Source organism: Cryptomeria japonica, chromosome 2 (assembly GCF_030272615.1).
Source record: "Cryptomeria japonica chromosome 2, Sugi_1.0, whole genome shotgun sequence".
Lineage (NCBI taxonomy): Eukaryota > Viridiplantae > Streptophyta > Pinopsida > Cupressales > Cupressaceae > Cryptomeria > Cryptomeria japonica.
Window position 1 is genome coordinate 411,626,727 of NC_081406.1, and position 18,968 is coordinate 411,645,694.

An 18,968-nucleotide genomic window follows, 5' to 3' on the forward strand; every position below is an offset into this window, starting at 1 on the left:
TTCTTCCTTCTATTAAAAATTGCACATAGAAACTTACAAGTATACTTAGTTGCATGACTATATCACCATATGAATATGAATATATGAGTACATATTGTAGACTATAAAAATGAGATGTTGTGATTGTCCTAGGATAACCACCAAATCCTTGAATCACAACCAATATCTAATCCACACAATGAAGAACGTGACAAAGGGGAATGACAAGTTTAAACAATCAAATCCTAAAACATCAAGCAAGATGATAGTGACAAGACTGAAAGCATGATTAACAAAGCGAAATTAAATCAAGAATGTAAAACTATCACTTCAAAATGTTGATAATATTGTTGCTCTTAGAAATATGCAAGCATAAACATATGTTAAAAGAAGAGCTCAAGTATAGAGGTTAATCCAAAAATGAAAGAAAAGATTTGAATTTATAGAGATGGAGGGAATATGATCAATAGTCAAGTTTGAATTCATCCCAGAACGGATGGACAACTTGATGAAAATAGGGTAGACAACTGAGGGGGGGTGGGGTGGTGAATCAGTTGTCACCAAAACTTGTAGCAACTTACTTTAATTTTAGATCTGATAATTAACAGTGAAAGCATAAATCAACAACACAACATGAACACACATAACACCAAGATTTTTTATGTGGACAACCCGGTCAAGGGAAAAACCAAGGTGGGAACCTACCCACAATATGATGATAACCTGTTAGAAGTATATGAAATATTACAATGGGGAATGCACATGGATTCAGGCACACTGCCTAGAGCTCACTACTCAAAAACAACAAAGGGCAACAACCTTGGGAAGGCTCACTGCCTTACAAATAGATTCAGATCACTTTCAAAAAATCATGAACTGAGAAATAACATCCTTAATTCCTGGTTATAGTTTTGATTAAGCACATACAACTTCTTCTTCTCATACTTTTGCTCCACCTCTGAAAGGTCAATAAATTATTCACACATACACTCATCCATGACACATATAATTACAAACATATTACATTTATTTATACATGACATCAACCTTGGATCAACATCATCAAGGTCAACTCAACACATATCTCATAATTACAAAAATATAACCATACACGCTACAATATCACATGTAGACTAAAAAAATGTTGGCTAAGACATATCATGGACCTAAATCATCCCCTCGAATATGAAACACCTCCAAAAATTATGCATCAAACATCTGCAACATGCTGCAAGCATCATGTCAGCCAAGAACATGAAGAACACCGCCAAACTAAAGAAAATCATCAATAACATTCACACCGATCAATGTGGACCACCAACACAAATAGCACATGATCTAAAAACATCCACAAGCATCATGAATTACTACAACAACATCCAGACCAACTCAAATTACCATAATCATCATTGTCATCATATTGAACTTTAAGAATATTAACTAAACTAATTGTCAACCAGAAAAAATCACTTGCGGAGCTCCAAACCACGAACCACTTGAATTGAGGACACAAATCAACGTCCCAAACATAATTCCAAATCTGTAAATCAAGATATTACAATGCAGAGCAATGCATATCAAAATATTGAACACTAGCAATATTGAACAAAAAAAAAAATAGCCACAACACAGATACTCATAACTCACTCAAAACTTCATCCAGACCTCTAACACTTGCACTGAATCAAGTAGAGATATCACTCTACAAACCCTTTAATCCACAAACATTAATCATCAATATACAACATAAACCAACTAATTGAACTTCACTGCATCACTGCACTAGACATAGAAAATATGTTGACATCAATGACAACACATCTCTCAAACACTCAAAGATATCTCATAAGCACATATTTGCAACACTTATCTAGCAATATCCTTATAAATCCAACATGGTTAAGATCGTGTAGGTGAAATTTTTTGAAAGATAGGGAGAGAGTGGGAAGATGCTTGGAAGGAATCCAAAGTCAAGTGGCAAGGTTGGAAGAAGAACAAGGACAAGTGGTGGAAGTTGTAAGATAGTGGAGAAGTGGAGAATCTAGTGAAAGGAATCAGAGGACAAGTATAAGAAAGTGGATAGGTGGAGGAAAAAGGGAGAACTATATAATAAAATTATTTAATTTCATGAGAAAGTGGGTAAAAACAAATAAACATTTATCTATTACTTGAATTGAGGAGTGAAAGGATAAATGGATTTATTTATTCAACCATAAAGGGATAGTTAGCTAACTAAATAATAAAATTATTTAATTATAGAAGGACTTTAGAAGAAAATGACAAAAATAATTAATTACTTAAAAATCAATTAATTATGGGATAAATGATTAATTAAATAATATTAAATTACTTAATTTATATGGAGAGGAGGGACGATTAGTGGGTTGATTAAATAATTAAAAAATATTTAATTATGGGTGAAGATTGACGATTAGAAGAATGTTAATTTTTGGTGTCTACATTTTACCCCTCTTTGAGGCGATACGATTTTGAGCGTTGTCTCCAAGAAGAAGAAAATATTTAGAGAAATATGCCCCAGTATGCCCTAAAGGACCAAGATAAGGAGGTATGATGATGCCCCCTTGAGAGATTGGCTGAAAATTAAAATTTGAGGTTAATCTCTTGAAACAAAAGAAAGGTATATAAAAAATAGAAGAATTGTTAGCTTGATGACATACATGAATTGGGTTGATTGGATTGATTGATAAATATCAAGTGTGGTTTCAAGAAGGACACATCCTGTATAAGATAAAAGATAGATGATCATATGGATATGGTTGATAGGAAATATAAGCGAGTAGAAGAAAAGTTTGTAGGAATAAAAGATAGTTAGGTTAATTAGGTAAAATGGATAGATCAAGGGGATATGAAAGAATGGATTAGGAGAAAAGAAAGAATGAGCATATAGATGCAAAAGAGATGGGCAGATAAGGAAGATGAGGATGGTGAGTTTTCTTTAAAAGTTCTTGTTTTCATCATTGGGCATTTTTAGATTTTCACAGATAGATAAATATACACCAATGCATGGAATAGCCTAGGTGAAGATGATATCGCTTCCTATAGATAGGCAGATTACATGCAAGGAATGATTCCATCAATCCAAAGTTGTTAATGTTTATGGTCGAATCATGATGATCCAAATACAAAAAAGCATTAGATGACCTTTGATCTATAGAGGATATAGGACCATGCTAAATGAAACATGCTAGCACAGAAACCAAGAGCACTTTCCCTAGAACTTCATGAAAAACATCCTGTGGAGGCAGGATAAGCGAGATAGGGTGACTAGGACCTAATCCTACTTTTGCCAACACATTAGGAATACGAAAGAGCCTAGGGAGATAGATCGCTTTGGCTAATTCTTGTCAAAAAGAGAGAGCCAAGGACTATCTCTTAGGGTTTTTATTCCTCTTGTTGCAAATGATGATAATAAAAATTAGGGTTTGATTGATCAACTAGACTAGGAGATGAAGAATGAAGCATAAATGAACTTGAAATTGCATAAAGTTGCAGATCTAAAACTGAGATACTGAAATCATGAAAGGGGGAGGATTTTGGATGTGTACTGATGCTGCAAACTAAGCCAAGATGACCATGACAAGGGTGCCATGACACTGCCCCTAAGAATCTAATAGAGAGTTGTAACTAGGGAGATGGAATCTGAAGGTCTTGAAGCTGAAACCTATTGAAAATGAATGATTTTTTAGGGGGACTAGGGCGCCACGCCCTTGTCCTAGGTAGGACCAAGGTGCCACGCCCCTATCCTTGATATTATCTACAAATTTGAAACTTCTAGGTGGTTCCAATGCCTTTTTCTAATCTGACACTGCCTTCAGGTACCTGTTCCTACACCTGCAATTGAAAAGGGAAGGTTTGGGTGGCTATATAGGGTTTTGTCTCAGCCAAACCCCTATATTGGTGATTTCCACCTCCACAAATAGTCGATAATGTACTGAAAATGTGTGTGCTAGAACCTTGTGTGTACACAAGATCCTAAAATGAAAGAAACTAGAGTTACCCTACGCATGAGAGTAAAACCCTAAATGTAAATATGAATGTAAAGAACAATTCTTCAAACTAAATATGCTAAATGATATAAAGCATGAATTTAAATGTGTAAATTGATGTAAAGAAGCTCATACAAAGACATGAAAATAACATGAAATCATACTAATCCCCAAGGGAGAGATATTGCCACTAGATCTCCTAATACTCTTCAATGTCTTCAAGGCTCTTAATTGATGATGAATGCTTGATGAAATGCTGTTGAATTTTGTTGAAGAATTCACATAGGATTATCTTTCACTACATAGAAGGCTCCTTATGGTTGCTCCAATAGCTTTTTCCTAGATTTGATTCCCTTAGATCCCTTCAAATGAAGAAAGAGAGCTCTTATGTATTAAACCCTAGATCTTAATTTTGACTTGATCCCGTCTTTAAGCCGGCCTAAGAATTAAATTTTCCACCAATATTTTGTGGTTAAGCATTATAATATCATATAATTATGCGCCCCAAATTTTGGGAAAAAAAACAAGGACCATGTGCACTCTCGCCACGGTCCGACGAACTTTTCACCAAATTTTCAGGATCATTAGATATGATGATATTAGAGAAAATCCCAAAGTTACAGCTGATTTTGAGGTGTTTTGATATGTGACATCGGGCCTTAAAGGTCGAAATAGGACATAATTAGGGTTTATGATTAAATGATTTATTGAAGGAATAAAATGAAAAGGGGCACACTTAGGGTAAAGGGCCCAATTTTATGATGTGTGAAGTGATGAAATATGACTTTAGATTTAATTAAATTAATTAAATAAATGCTTAAAGGGAAATTAGAAATTTAACATGCAAGACACACTAAGGCGGGTGCTAACCTAAGTGTGAAATTGTACCACCCTAGCAAGGGTGTACAATTTATGACACTACATTTAGCCCCCACTTTAGTAGTCATATGACACTACGTGCATATGCAAGCTAAAGTACATAAAAGTAAACATCATTTGAAAAAAGGATATATCCATAAGTTGTCGGATGAAGCCCCAATGATATTTGTAGTACACAGTTAGGAAGTGCATCCTACAAAGCCACATGTTAGATAAAACCACAAAATCACCTAAATTCTTACCAAGGAAGGTGATGAAAACTCGAGGGTAGCTATATTCCCCCCTTGTTTCGGCTTGCTAATTTAGTGAGTTGAAACAAGGTATCATGTTTACCACATCAAATTGTGAAAGAAGATTGATGACAAATGCTCACAAGAAGATTTGATACAAGATCAAAAAATAATGGAGAATAATTTGGTAAGAAACATGACTAAACTTCAATTCCAACACAACAAATAGTGTGAGGATTTGAGAGCTCTCTAACACAATATGAAAAATTTAAATGGAAATAAATGCAAGAGATATAATCCAAAAAAGCAACTCCATAAAGGAAATTGGAAAAGAATGGAGGATTGAAATGACATCAAAGAGAGATTATTTATAGAACACTCTTCTAAAAGAAGACAAGAGATCCTCATAAGGGATATGCATGTGCATAAAATAGAAAGGTTTATCATAAAAGATACTACTTAATGAAGAAAATAAATTGATGAATAGTCAAAGACTTCCAACACCAAGGAGGAGGTCCCAATTAAGGATATGTACCTAAGATCCCCATTAGGGATGCTTGTTCCAATATGAGAGAAGGAATTCAAGTATGAATACACCTGTACAATCAATAAGAAATTGTTATAGAAGACACTACTTCATAAAGGGGAAATTTAAATCTTCAAGAAGGAGGGATGTTTGAAATCACTCTTACCCCCCCCATATATAGGGAGAAGAGATGAGATAGAAATAGGCTATTATGTTGCTTGCAAAAGTATGATTGCATGTGAAATTGTACCATCATTGTTAGAGTATTCGGGTATTTACTTGATGAATTAAACATTCTTTGTTTAATTATTTAAGTTCCCTTTATCTCTTTTACACTTAAGCTAACTTTAGGTACATATAATTAATTATTTTAATTAATTATTATGTGCAAACCTAGGTTTTCCCTTTTTAGGGTTTCTTGACCTATTAAAGGTTGAGTTCTTTCTTTTCATTGTAAGAATCACATTACATATTTTTGTGAATATTGAGCTCTCTTTTTGAGCATATTCTCTGTGTTTTGTATGTTCTTCACATTTTGCTTCATTGTTTCTCCTTTAAATAGGTTATTCGGCTTGCAGAAGATCTTCAGGCTCCTATGGTGTTGTATTTTCTCAACTCCTATATGGTATCAGAGCTTCAGATCTATAGTTGCCTGTTCTTGTTTTGAGAATTTTTGCTTTGGAAACAGATCTGGGGTTTCAGGAATTTTTTATGTACCTAGGGTTTGAGCTTTTTTTTTGAGCACTTTGGGCCTAATCGGACCTCACCATCATTCTCAGAAGGCCCAAAAACCCTTATGGTCATATAAAATTCAACCTATTTTGGTTCCTGAGCCTTTGGGAGCAATTTTTTTCTCAGATCCAGGCCGTATGGCCCTGGCACACAGATCGAGAAAAAAATTTCAAAAAAATAAAAAATTTGCCTTTTTACGGCATGCAGGCTGAAATTTGCTTCTTAAAAAAATTCTTTCAAAAAAGCAGAAAAAAAGAGGTTTTTGTTTCTTTTTAAGAAAAAAAAAAATTTGGGAAAAAGTTTTTTGGGTACTGCAGGGTACCGGACTGACAGGCCTGTCAAACCTGTCAGTCCGGCCCCTGCGGCCCCTCCGTCCGGTTTCTGTTGACCTTGCTTCTCTCCAGTGTCTTCTTCCCGCTTCACGGCACCGGCCTCCGGCTCCCCGTCCCTCGCCGGTCTGGCCACCTATCGGCCTCCCTGCAGCCTCCGGCACCACTCAGTCCCCGGTCGCCGCTTCCCGACAGCACCGCCTCCCCGGCCACCGCTACTCCCTGCGCCGCCGCCACCACCTGCAGCCCCCGCTTGCATGCGGCCTCCACCCTGGCTCCCGCCACTCAGACTGCTGCCCTCCGCTTGGCCCCCGCCGCTCAGCCTGCGGCCCTCCACCAGCTCCTCGCTCAACTCTCTGCACTCAGCCCCGACCATCGGCCCGCCCGACCCTTTTTTTCGGCCGGCCACCGCTTTGCCACCGGGCCGCCGCCCAGCCATCAGAGCTCTGCCCGGCTCTCACTGGTGCGCCACCCACTGGCCACCGAACCACCAACAAGCAACCAGACCCCCTTTTTTGGCTTTTTCAGGGGGGGTTGGTTTTTTGGCCCTATCTTGGGCATACAGAGTCATTTTTTCGAAAATGAATAGGCGTCGGAAAGCTAGTTCCAAGGCCAACCTCATGGTGTTGGTAATTTTTCCCAATTTTGCTGTTGACTATGTTTTTTTATAGTCAAAGTGAGGTCTCTTTTTTGCACTCCAGGAGACGTAGAATGAGCATCCGAACTCCATTTTTCAAAAACTTTATATTTTTGAAAAGCTTGTGCTATGTACTTTCCAGAAATATGAGTTTTTTTTCCAGATTCTACTCCATGCATATTTTATTCAGTTTTTTGCTTTTCAGCACTCTGGTGGATATCGTGGTTGTTTCAGGTCCTGGGATCTCTTTTCTGAGTAGGGTGTCTCTATTTTGATTCTCATTTCTATTTCCAGTCTTCTTATCATTGTAGCTTGTCATTATGCAAACGCACTGAGATAAAGTGCCATCATGCATTATTTACTTGGAATCTTGCATATCTTGTGTCTTGTTGTACATGCACTGTTGATCAAGTGCCATGAGGGGGTTGATGTTTGCCTTTGTTTGCCATCTTCCTTTGTCAAGTGAGTGTTCCTTCCACGACATTCGCCTCATGATGATGTGTCTCAGCACCTTTGATGTTCTTGGTTCTTCATCATGCAGTTGTTTTTTGGCTGTCCTTTTCAGTGTTCCTGTCCCTCTCCCACTTCCGCATTATGGGGAGGTTTATCCTGTTGGTTCTAATGCTTCCATGGTTCAATTGATCAGCTCTTCAGGCTTTGGTTTCTCATGCCATCTGTATCTTCGATTTCAGTTGTTTTGCCTTGTTTTCCTCCTGATTCGAGTAGTGTCATTTGAGGGCACTCATGCAGATTACAATCTTCTCTACCTAGTCATGTTCTAGTTCAGTGGATGTTCTTCAGATCAGCAGTTATTCTTCGACAGAGTTTGCAGGGTCTTCATGCTTCGGTCATATTCTTTTCCATCTCTTTTTGGAGTAGAGTTTTGTTCCCATGAGGTTTTCTCTATTTCTCTAATTCATAGAGATTTCATTGTATTTGGGTACCTGATCAGGCCTTGTTGTCGGGACCCATCTTTATTGCTTTCAGTAGTTGTTCTAGGTTTTAGCTTCTCCCTAAGTCTAGCTTAAGGGGGGGTGTTAGAGTATTCGGGTATTTACTTGATTAATTAAACATTCTTTGTTTAATTATTTAAGTTCCCTTTATCTCTTTTACACTTAAGCTAACTTTAGGTACATATAATTAATTATTTTAATTAATTATTATGTGCAAACCTAGGTTTTCCCTTTTTAGGGTTTCTTGACCTATTAAAGGTTGAGTTCTTTCTTTTCATTGTAAGAATCACATTACATATTTTTGTGAATATTGAGCTCTCTCTTTTTGAGCATATTCTCTGTGTTTTGTATGTTCTTCAGATTTTGCTTCATTGCTTCTCCTTGTAACAGGTTATTCGGCTTGCAGAAGATCTTTAGGCTCCTGTGGTGTTGTATTTTCTCAACTCCTATAATCATGAATGACAATGAGCCCCCAGTAAGTGAGCTACCAGTGTCACATAAATGTTCTACTATAAGTGAGATTAAAAACATGTATAAGATGATGAATGTTAAAAAGTCTTTAGAAAGAGGGAAGTTTATAGGAGAAGAATAGGCCACTAAGTCATACTTTTCTTGCACACAAGAAATATTAGGAGAGGGATAAGTGTAATTCATTAGAGCTTTATTTCTAGAGAAAGGGATTTTAGAATGAGTAGAAAATAAAGTCTAATAAGTGGGATTGGAAATCTTTTGAGGAGATTCATAAAGAGATTTGTTCATCACCAAGATTTCCTTATAAGATAGACGAGTGTTGAAAGAAGTAAAAGATGATTTAATTGAGGTGAGGTCATCATCAATATTAAATATAGAATTCACATTGAGAGATGGTCTTTTAGATTCTTTTGTGGGCTTAGAAGGATTATATCCAATTCCAAATAAAGCTTCATGTGTATTATGTTCTAAAGGAACTTTAATTCCTTATTCATTTGCGCCACAACCATTGCCATCATAGCCACTCTTAACTCAAATGTGAAAACCAGGACCATAAAGGGATGCCAAATCAAAAAGAGATGGTGATGCCCCATAGGTATTAGTGCTATATGAATTAGAGGAAGGATTTGAAGAATTATTTGAATTAGAAGTAGCCACAAAGTGGTTACTTAGTTGTTTAGACAAAATGGGTTGCTCTTTAGGTTCCTCCTTAGATATCTCCTTCTTAGTCTTAGATCCTTTCCAAGATACTCTATACTCTCCTATAAAAGTAGGGGTAAAGTCTAGAGATCCCCAATCATCATCTGAGAGAACTCCTTTGCGAGAAAAGATATCCTTGGGAGGAGATTCCAATTGAGTAAAAGAATCAGGAGTACTGGAAGGAACAACATCATTAAAGGAAATAGATGTATTTGAAGAAGTAGCAGGATTAGGAGAAGAATGGGAAGTAGTTGAACAAGAAGATCTAGGTTTTAATGGTTCTTGAAGTTTGGTATCAGCTAATAAGGTGTATGTCGTATTGTTATAAATGAACTTGACTTGCCTATGCAATGTTGAGGGTACAACTTGCATGCTATGAATCCAAGGTCTCCCTAATAGAAGGTTATATGTCAAATTACCAGGCATAACATGAATAGGTGTAGGTAAAATAATAGGACCTACCTTAACAGGCAAGGTTATGACACGTAGACATTTCTTAGCAACATTATCAAAGCCTTGAATAGTAAGAGAAGCAGGCTCGATGAAAGAACAATCCACTTTAATCTTATCCAATAAGTCCACACCACAAACATTAAGGCCAGACCCATTGTCCACAAGGGTTCGTCTTATGCACTATCATGGATAATAACCACAATCATAAGAGGATCATATTGATGTTGGATTTCACAAGAAGGTAACTCATCTTGTGTGAATACAATTTGAGCTTTGGGTTTACTTATAGGATCAATCAAAGAAGCCATGTTATTAGGTGTCACTACAAGTGGGACATCTAAGTTTTTCAAAGCGTCTTGTAACATCCCATGATAAGTAGGTGAATTTTGAACCAAATCCCAAATGGAAATCTTGGCAGGAGTAGCTTTGAGTTGTTCAATGAGATCATACTCCTTAATAAGGGTTGATATATGAGGTTCTTGTGGAAGACAAGGTTAAGAGGGAGGAAGTGAAGTTGCGATAACTGGAGGAGGACTAGGTTGCATATTGTTTCTTGTGTTGTAGGTATGAGCAACCGTATGATAACTCTCTCCAATTATTTTCTTAGCATACTCATAAGGGCTCTTAGTAGGGTAACCTCCTTGCATAGTAAGAATAGGTTTCTAAGGAGTACAAAAAGAATAATTGGCATAACCACCTTGAACCACTAAGATAGGCTTACGTTGGGAATTTTGAGAAGCAAAAGCACCTTGAACTGTGAAGAGGGGTCTATTAGGTGTTTTATTCACATGTATCAAATTGATTGAAGATGGTTTAGGAATATTAAAGGTATCCTTATGAATTTTAGAGGAAGAATGGGCAATATTGTTGGAAGGATTGTTGATACTCTCTTCTCGCACTAAGATGTTATCATGGATAAGATCAATTTTAGGAGGTAGACTAGGAGTAGGAATTAATGTTTTAGAAAGAAGAGTATTAGTAGGAAAGGTCATATCATCCTTCATCATCAAAGGATCTACAAGGGTAATAGACTCTCTAGGAGAAGGATCAACATTACTCTCTAAAGTTTCACCTTCGAGAGGAAGACCTTTGAAAGATATGTTAACAATCTCTTCTTGAACTAAGGTATCCTTATGAGTAGAACCTAGTTGGGGAGAAGGAGATGCCCTACCTTCAAAGGGAGAATGCTTGAGATTTATGAGAGGTGAGATTCTATCAAGGAAGTTATCAATCATGATTTCATCCCCTTTGGCTATGATTCTCTCATGGGGTAGAGAATAATTAACAACCTTCTTCTAATGGTTCATCCTAAATAGTGAGATCATTGAAAGGAATATCTTGCACAAAGATGTCCTGATTGTTATTGCCAATTTTGGGAGAAGGAATAACATTGTTTACTAATTCTTCATCCTTAGGAAGGAGAACATCATTACATGTGTCTAAATCATCCTCTTTCCTCAAAATGTCTTCAATAGTATCTTTAGGGGAGAGAGAATTAAGGAAATTTATTATGATTTTATCTTCTTTCTGTAAGGCATCTTTAGGGGTAAGACAAACTTTAGGAGAAGGTCAAGCTTTTCTCATTAATGCATTATCTCTAATGGGAATTTTGTTGGAATCAAAAGAGGAAATGCCATCACTAGGAAAAGTAGAGACAATACCATCTTCTTGCACAAAATTATCCTCATGAGGGGAGTATTCTTTAGGAGGGAGATGAACATCTTTATCCAAAGATTCATTCTTAGGAAAGAGATCTTTGAAATAAATGCTCATAACCTCTTGTTGTACTAACATGCCCCCATTGGTAAGACTAAATTTAGGAGAGGATAAGTCAATATCCAACAATACCTTTTCACTTAGAGAGGCATCGTGTAAAGAAGGTAAACTAATATTAAGAAAAGTGTTTATGATATCATCTTCTTCCTCTAAGATAGCTAGATGAGAAGGGCACATTTTAGGAGAATTGTCAAGATCGCCCTTAAAATCTTCATCCTTAGAGAATAGGAGAGTTTTGAAGGGGTTGGTAACAACTCTTTTAGGCACTAAAATATTGTCATAGATAGGAGGAGGTTCTTTAAGAGATGGAAAAAATGAAACAAGGGAAGCTAACCCATTATCACATTTGCGAAATGAATGCATCATGACAAAAAAAAATTCCTCTTTCAAATGATAACATATGCAAAATAGAAGGAAATGTTCAATTTTAACCAATGCAAGCACTCTAAATGTTGATTTAGAAAATAAAATTTATGAGTGAAATGTGTTCCTAAATCAGATCTGAAATTAATGATCCCAATTAAGCTATCCACAAGTTCAATTTTGAATTGAAAAATTAGGGTTTTAACAAAATTAACCTCTAAATTTTTTAAATTTTCAAGAAATTGTAACTTGTAAATGTAAATTTGAATTTAAAATAGAAAAAACACTCAGATCTGAGAACATAAATCAAAATTGAAGAAGGTTGGATTCACGTTGGGTTCACCAAAATGTGGAGGCGGGAAAAGCGAGATAGGGTGACTAGGACCTAATCCTACTTTTGCCAACACATTGGGAATACGAAAGAGCCTAGGGAGATAGATCAATTTGGATACTTCTTGTGAAAAAGAGAGAGCCAAGGACTATCTCTTAGGGTTTCTATTCCTCTTGTTGTAAATGATGAGAAAAACTAGGGTTTGATTGATCAACTAGACTAGGAGATGAAGAATGAAGTATAAATGAACTTGAAATTGCATAAAATTGCAAATCTGAAACTGAGATACTGAAAGCATGAAAGGGGGAGGATTTTGGATGTGTACCTAGTGCTACAAACTGAGCCAAACTGACCAGGACAAGGGTGCCACGCCACTGTCCCTTAGAATCTGACAGAGAATTGTAACTGGGGAGATGGAATTTGAAGGTCCTGAAGCTGAAACCTATTGAAAATGACTGATTTTGAGGGGGACCAGGGCACCACACCCCTGTCCTTGATATTTTTCTACAAGTTTGAGACTTTTGGGTGGTTCTAGTGCCTTTTCCTGATCTGACACTGCCTTTGGGCACCTGTTCCTGCACTTGCAACTGAAAAGAGAAGGTTTGGGTGGCTATATAGGGCTTTGCCTCACTCAAACCCCTATGTTGGTGATTTCCACCTCCACAAATAGTCGATAGTGTACTAAATATGTGCTACAACCTTGTGTGTATTCAATATCCTAAAATGAAAGAAACTAGAGCTACCCTACACATGAAAGTAAAACCCTAAATGTAAATGTGAATGTAAATAAAAATGCTTCAAACCAAATATGCTAAATGATCTAAACAATGAATTTAAATGTGAAAATTGATGTAAAGAAGCTCATACAAAGACATGAAAATAACATGAAATCATACCAATCCCCAAGGGAGAGATATTGCCACTAGATCTCCTATTACTCTTCAATGTCTTCAAGGCTAATAATTGATGATTAATGCTTGATGAAATGTTGTTGAATGTTGTTGAAGACTCCACATAGGCTTCTCTTTCATTTCATAGAAGACTCCTTATGCTTGCTCCAATAGCTTTTTCCTAGATTTGATTCCCTTAGATCACTTCAAATGAAAAAAGAGGGCTCTTATGTATGAAACCCTAGATCTTAATTTTGAATTGATTCCGTCTTTAATCCAACCTAGGAATTGAATTTCCCACCAATATTTTGGGGTTAAGCATTATAATATCGTAGAATTATGCTCCCCAAATTTCGAGAAAAAAACCGAGGACCATGTGCACTCCTGCCACGGTCGAACCAACTTTTCACCAAATTTTCAGGGTCGTTAGATATGATGATATTAGAGAAAATCCCAAAGTTACAACTGATTTTGAGGTGTTTTGATATGCAAAATTGGGCCTTAAAGGTCGAAATATGACATAATTAGGGTTTATGATTAAATGATTTACTGAAGGAATAAAATAAAAAGGGGCACACTTAGGGTAAAGGGCCCAATTTTATGATGTTTGAAGTGATGAAATATAACTTTAGATTTAATTAAATTAATTAATTAAATGCTTAAAGGGAAATTAGAAATGAAAGACCCAAGACACACTAAGGCAGGTGCTAACCTAAGTGTGAAATTGTACCACCCTAGCAAGGGTTTACAATTTACGACACTACACATCCCACAAACACATCATATGAAAACCCATGCCAAGTTCCATCCTCACTCCTCTAATCACAAGGATATCTTTGAGCAGCATAAGAACCTGACATGAAAAAATCAAAGAAAAGACTCACTAACCAAACAAGTCAACAACCATTTAGATTGAATCTTTTCAAAAAGATACGTACTTTAGATAGGATAAAGCTGGATAGATTGATGTTTGGATAAGATGATGATTCTAGGGTTGATATGTCCATAAATGTTGATATTGTGATCTAGATGTAAGATAAAATTAATGAGGCAATTAATCGATTTAAGCTATAGGATAATCTGGGAGTTTGTCTTAGATAAAGACGGTGTGATGCAATGCTTGTTTTAGCCTAAAATGTTGTTGTCATAACAAAGTGACAATTTATTATAGTGTGTTGATGATGTTGGAGATGGTGCAAGTGTAGATTTATTATGATAAGTGGATAAGAATTGCGATGATGTCTGATTGCAAGGTGAAATTATATGGATTGAGATTTTTTTTTGGTTTTGAATTTTTTCAAGATATTTTTTTTGTTTTAAAGATTTTGAAAACATATATCAGGATTTATTCTCAAGAAAGATGTACTTGTTTGTCCTCGATGTCTAGTAAGGCATGAAACATTATGAATGGATGGAAGAACTAGTGGGATGGAAATGGATAGTTGAAAGACTGAAGGTAGCTTATTATGGAATCAAAGCTAATTTGATTTTCAAGGACTAACCAACAATGAGATAACATGTTTCAAAAGTATATACCCCTATTTTTTATCAAGATCAAGAGAAGGATTTGGATAGGATGGAGAAAGGATGTGAGTAGGATAAGCAATATCAAGGTGGTAATAGATGATGGGAAGAAAAAATGAACAAGATAAGGGATATAGACTAAAGGGTGTGGATAAGGTGAAGGAGATAGGATACGTGATGCTTTTGGAGACATTGGACTTGTCAAGATCAAAGGTGGAAAAGGGAAGATGGATTTAGGTAGAATGATGGATAGGGGATGAGGGATAATGGTGGATGCACTAGGTAGGATAGCATGGAGAGGAGATGAAGGATAATGGAGGATGCAACAGGTAGGATAGCATGGATGGAGCTTACCCCCAAGTGTAGAATGCAAGAGGATTATGGATTACCCATGATGCCTATTTACCAAGTGTTCATCATGGTACTTTCCCAAGATGCCTTTGAAGTGGTTTTCACCAGAGGACAAATTATTTTTATTTTGCTTTTTTCTTTTTTCCATTTTTTTTGTGTTTTGATTTTTGCTTTTTTGAATTTTTTTTGGGAATACTTTGGATGGAGAGTGATAAAGATAAGGATATTGATAAGTGGATTTGGAAGATAATGGATGAATGATGGGAGATGGAGGAAGGACTCAAGCATCTTGGAAGATAATGGATGCATGATAGGAGATGGAGGAAGGACTCAAGCATCAAGTCCCTTGAATAACATGCTTTGAATATGTGCTAAAATGTACCTTGGATATTAAAGGTATACTCAAAGGCATTGGTAGGAAGATGAGATGAATGAGGAGATGCAGAGGGGGATGAATTTATGCAAAGGATTGGATGAGAAGGATGGAAGGTTGGAAAATAGGTGTTGGAATAATTGTGTGTGAGTGGATGGAAATGTCGGCAAGAACAAAATTTTCACACACCTTGACGGGTGGTGGAGTGATGGAGAAAAAGTGGATTTTGGATTTTGAAGTGTTGATGGAGGAGTGGAAGTGGATTTTGGGATATAAGGACTCAAGAAGGATGGAGGGGGAGATGGAGGATTTAAGATAGTGAATTTGTGAATGAAAGATTCTTTTGGAATAACAATTTTGGATGTCAACTTTGATTTTTCTTTGGGATGCAACACTTATATGAGCATTTTGGGAATCCAAATAGTTTTGGTTTTTCTTTTTTCTTGATGGATCTTTGTGGCTTTTTGAATTTTTCTTTTTTCTTTATGGGCCTTCATGGACTTTTGGATTTTTTTTTTTACTTTTGGATCATATTTTATTTTATTTTTGCATGTCATTTAGATGGGACATGTCGATCCTTGAAAGTATGAGGATTTTTCCAAATTTATTTTGAGAGGAATGAGGTTTATGGATGGATATGAGTGATGTGGAGGTCTTATGGATGGGCTGAAGGGGATAGTGTTCTAAGGCTCTCAAAGATGTGTGCCTTTGTTGATCTTCATATATGACAAGGTAAGTGGATTGAAAACTAAGGGTTATATGGATATAAGGACCCAAGATGGATGGAAGTGATGAAGGCTTCGATTTGGAGGATGGGGAATGTGTATGTTTGGGCTTAAAAGGAGGAATGTGTGATTTAGCAGGGATACCAACTTCATGAGAGTGAGCTATGTAGCTGAGGCCATGGTAATTGAGATTTAATTTGATGTGAAGGAGTTATAGTATTCCTTGTTCACAAATGCCTAATCTCTTTTCTTGATAATGCATGCTTTGACAAATCTTTTTTACCAATGGGATATTGATTGCTTTTGAACTAAGATGTGAGTCCATTGTCAGGGGGATATGGTATGGAAGTAACGGTAAGCTCATGGAGTAAACTAGATTGGATTAATGTGAATGAACCCATTTGATAAGTAAGGTGTTCATGAAGAACTTGTGTAGAAGTGATGGGATATTGAGGAATATTAGGATTGTGAAGGGTTTTATGAGGGATAGGGGATCTTGAAGAGTATTAGGATCATGAGTGGGATTAGGAGGAATGATGGGATCTTTAGGTGGATATGAAGTATTATGAAATGGGGATGAAGGGATACTTTCACCTTGACATAGAAGTGAATCATTGGATGGAGTGAAAAGGGTGCTTGCTCTTGATTTTGAATGGGATCATTGGATGGGATGGAAGAGATACCATGATATTTCTTAGGAAGTGGATTATGAATAAAATTTGGATGGACACTTTGATTTTGAGATGGAAGGGGATCATCTTGAATGAAATGAAAAGGTATGGTGGGATCATCATGAGGTTTTGGGAGAATGGGATCTTGGTCAACAATTGGATGGAATGGGAAAGCTTTGGGATCTTGATCTCGATTCATTACAAAACTTCTTTCTCTAGCAAATATATCTAATTCCAATAATGGGGTATGATTTTGGACATCTATGGGGGATTCTTGAATGGAATCAATATTTTGGCATGATAGGATTGGACTTTGAATAAGACTCTCTAGTGTGGGTTTGACTGAAGTATACGATGGCATTAGATCTAGAATTTCTAAATCATAAAGGGGATTGGTATCAAGAAAAGGATTTTAGAATGATTCATTGATAGATATAGGTATATGATTTTGATCATGCTTGGAAGTTATGGTGTCTTGCTCATTAGATAAATTATTTAGATGTTTTTTAATAGTAATGTCACCTTTATCAGTAAGGTCCTAAATGAGGTTTTTCAATTTTATACAATCAGGAGTTCTATGTCCTTTGGTTCTATGGTATTCATAAAATTTTGTATCTTGTTACCATGTTAGTTTGATACGACGTTCATAGTGAACAGTTTCAAGTAATGTAATATGTTTGACTGGACCAATTTTCTTAAGCAAGATTCGATTGGTTCTCCAAGATCAGTGTATTTTCGTGTTGATTTTTGGAGAATGTTTTCTATGGGTTTGTTGTCCATTTTTGTTTCTCTTGCTTTGAGACGTAGTGATGAGAGACATAAAAGAGACTCAGAAACCTTGGGGATGAGATGCAAGCTATATGAAATCTAAAGATTGTGCTTTTAGATTCTTGGAATGTTAAGCTTTTTTTTGCTTTTTTTTGAGGATTTTCAAATATTTTTAAGATTTTGAGATTGGGGATATGCAAAAGAAAAGGCAACCTAGGAGTTTCCAAAGAAATGTGTAGACCTTGGATAATGAAATTTGATGGTGATTGATTTAGTCAAACTCACACTAGATTTATGAGAGTAAGCTCAATGGATAAGAAGATAGACTAGACTAACCCAAAGTGAAGGTAAAATCAACAACGAGAAAGATACAAGGTCTTTGATAATGAATGATGAAACCCAAGGTTTTAATTAAAGAAGATTGGTCTAAATTAAGAGAAATGATGATTGGTCCTAAAGATGTGAGACAAGTGCAAGGAAATGAAAAGTGCAATCCTACTAGTCTCCACTAAGTCTAAATTTGAGATCAATATTTCAAAAGATTTTGGTTCCAATTTATTTTTGAAGCAAGAAGACATTTGATAAGCACTGAAAGGCAAGGAAGGTTGTTTTAATTAGACTAAAACAACTCCATGATATAGAGTTCACATGTGGGGCCTAAAGGAGCCCACAAATTCAACTGACTCTACTAGTATAACACATCGAAATTTGCAAATAATTAAAAGCAAGCACAACCTAGGCTTGTAAAAATCCTAACACTTGTTTAGGCCCTCACAATAGAATACCACAAACACTGCAAATAGATAGAGATTAGGTGGCACTCGCTCTCCCAACACGACACTGACACACTTTCTCTATTACCCCAAAGTTTCAAAAACCTTATGAACTAGAGAGTTTCCTATCTCACAATGCAGGGTACATGGAGGGTATCCTTAGGGTATGATGCACACTCCTTGAACCAACAATCATGGGATTTAGTCTTCTAACAACAATTGGTTCTTAGTGGGGGAACTTCAGGGGCCTAATATCTACCCATGCGACAATGACTCACTTAAATGCCTATCACAACCCTGTAAACATGGATTTCTATACCTCACGTGTGAATGTGGGTACTGAGGAACTATCGGTGTAGATGCACATCACCATGTAGCTTCGTCTTTATCTTAGGCCATTTTTATAACGAACCAAAGGAAAGTACCACTTAGAGTTGTCCCTTGGGTTGAGTACTTTTTCCTACCAAGGTAAGCTCTTTTCTACAAAAGAAAAAGGTTAGGTGTCGTTGAAGCTTTTCTCTTACATCC

General features: G+C 36.4%; 1 protein-coding gene across 1 annotated transcript; it reads right to left on the reverse strand.

The window, feature by feature from the left end:
* Positions 1 to 6,818: 6,818 nt before the first annotated feature.
* On the reverse strand, positions 6,819 to 7,121 carry LOC131861197 (uncharacterized). The gene has a single exon (XM_059214921.1). The coding sequence runs from the start codon at positions 7,119 to 7,121 to the stop codon at positions 6,819 to 6,821; it is 303 nt and encodes a 100-aa protein (XP_059070904.1).
* Between the last annotated feature and the right edge of the window lie 11,847 nt (positions 7,122 to 18,968).

Coding starts and splice junctions, on each gene's coding strand:
- LOC131861197 (XM_059214921.1), bottom strand. CDS start 7,121: ATGGCTGGGCGGCGGCCCGGTGGCAAAGCGGTGGCCGGCCGAAAAAAA.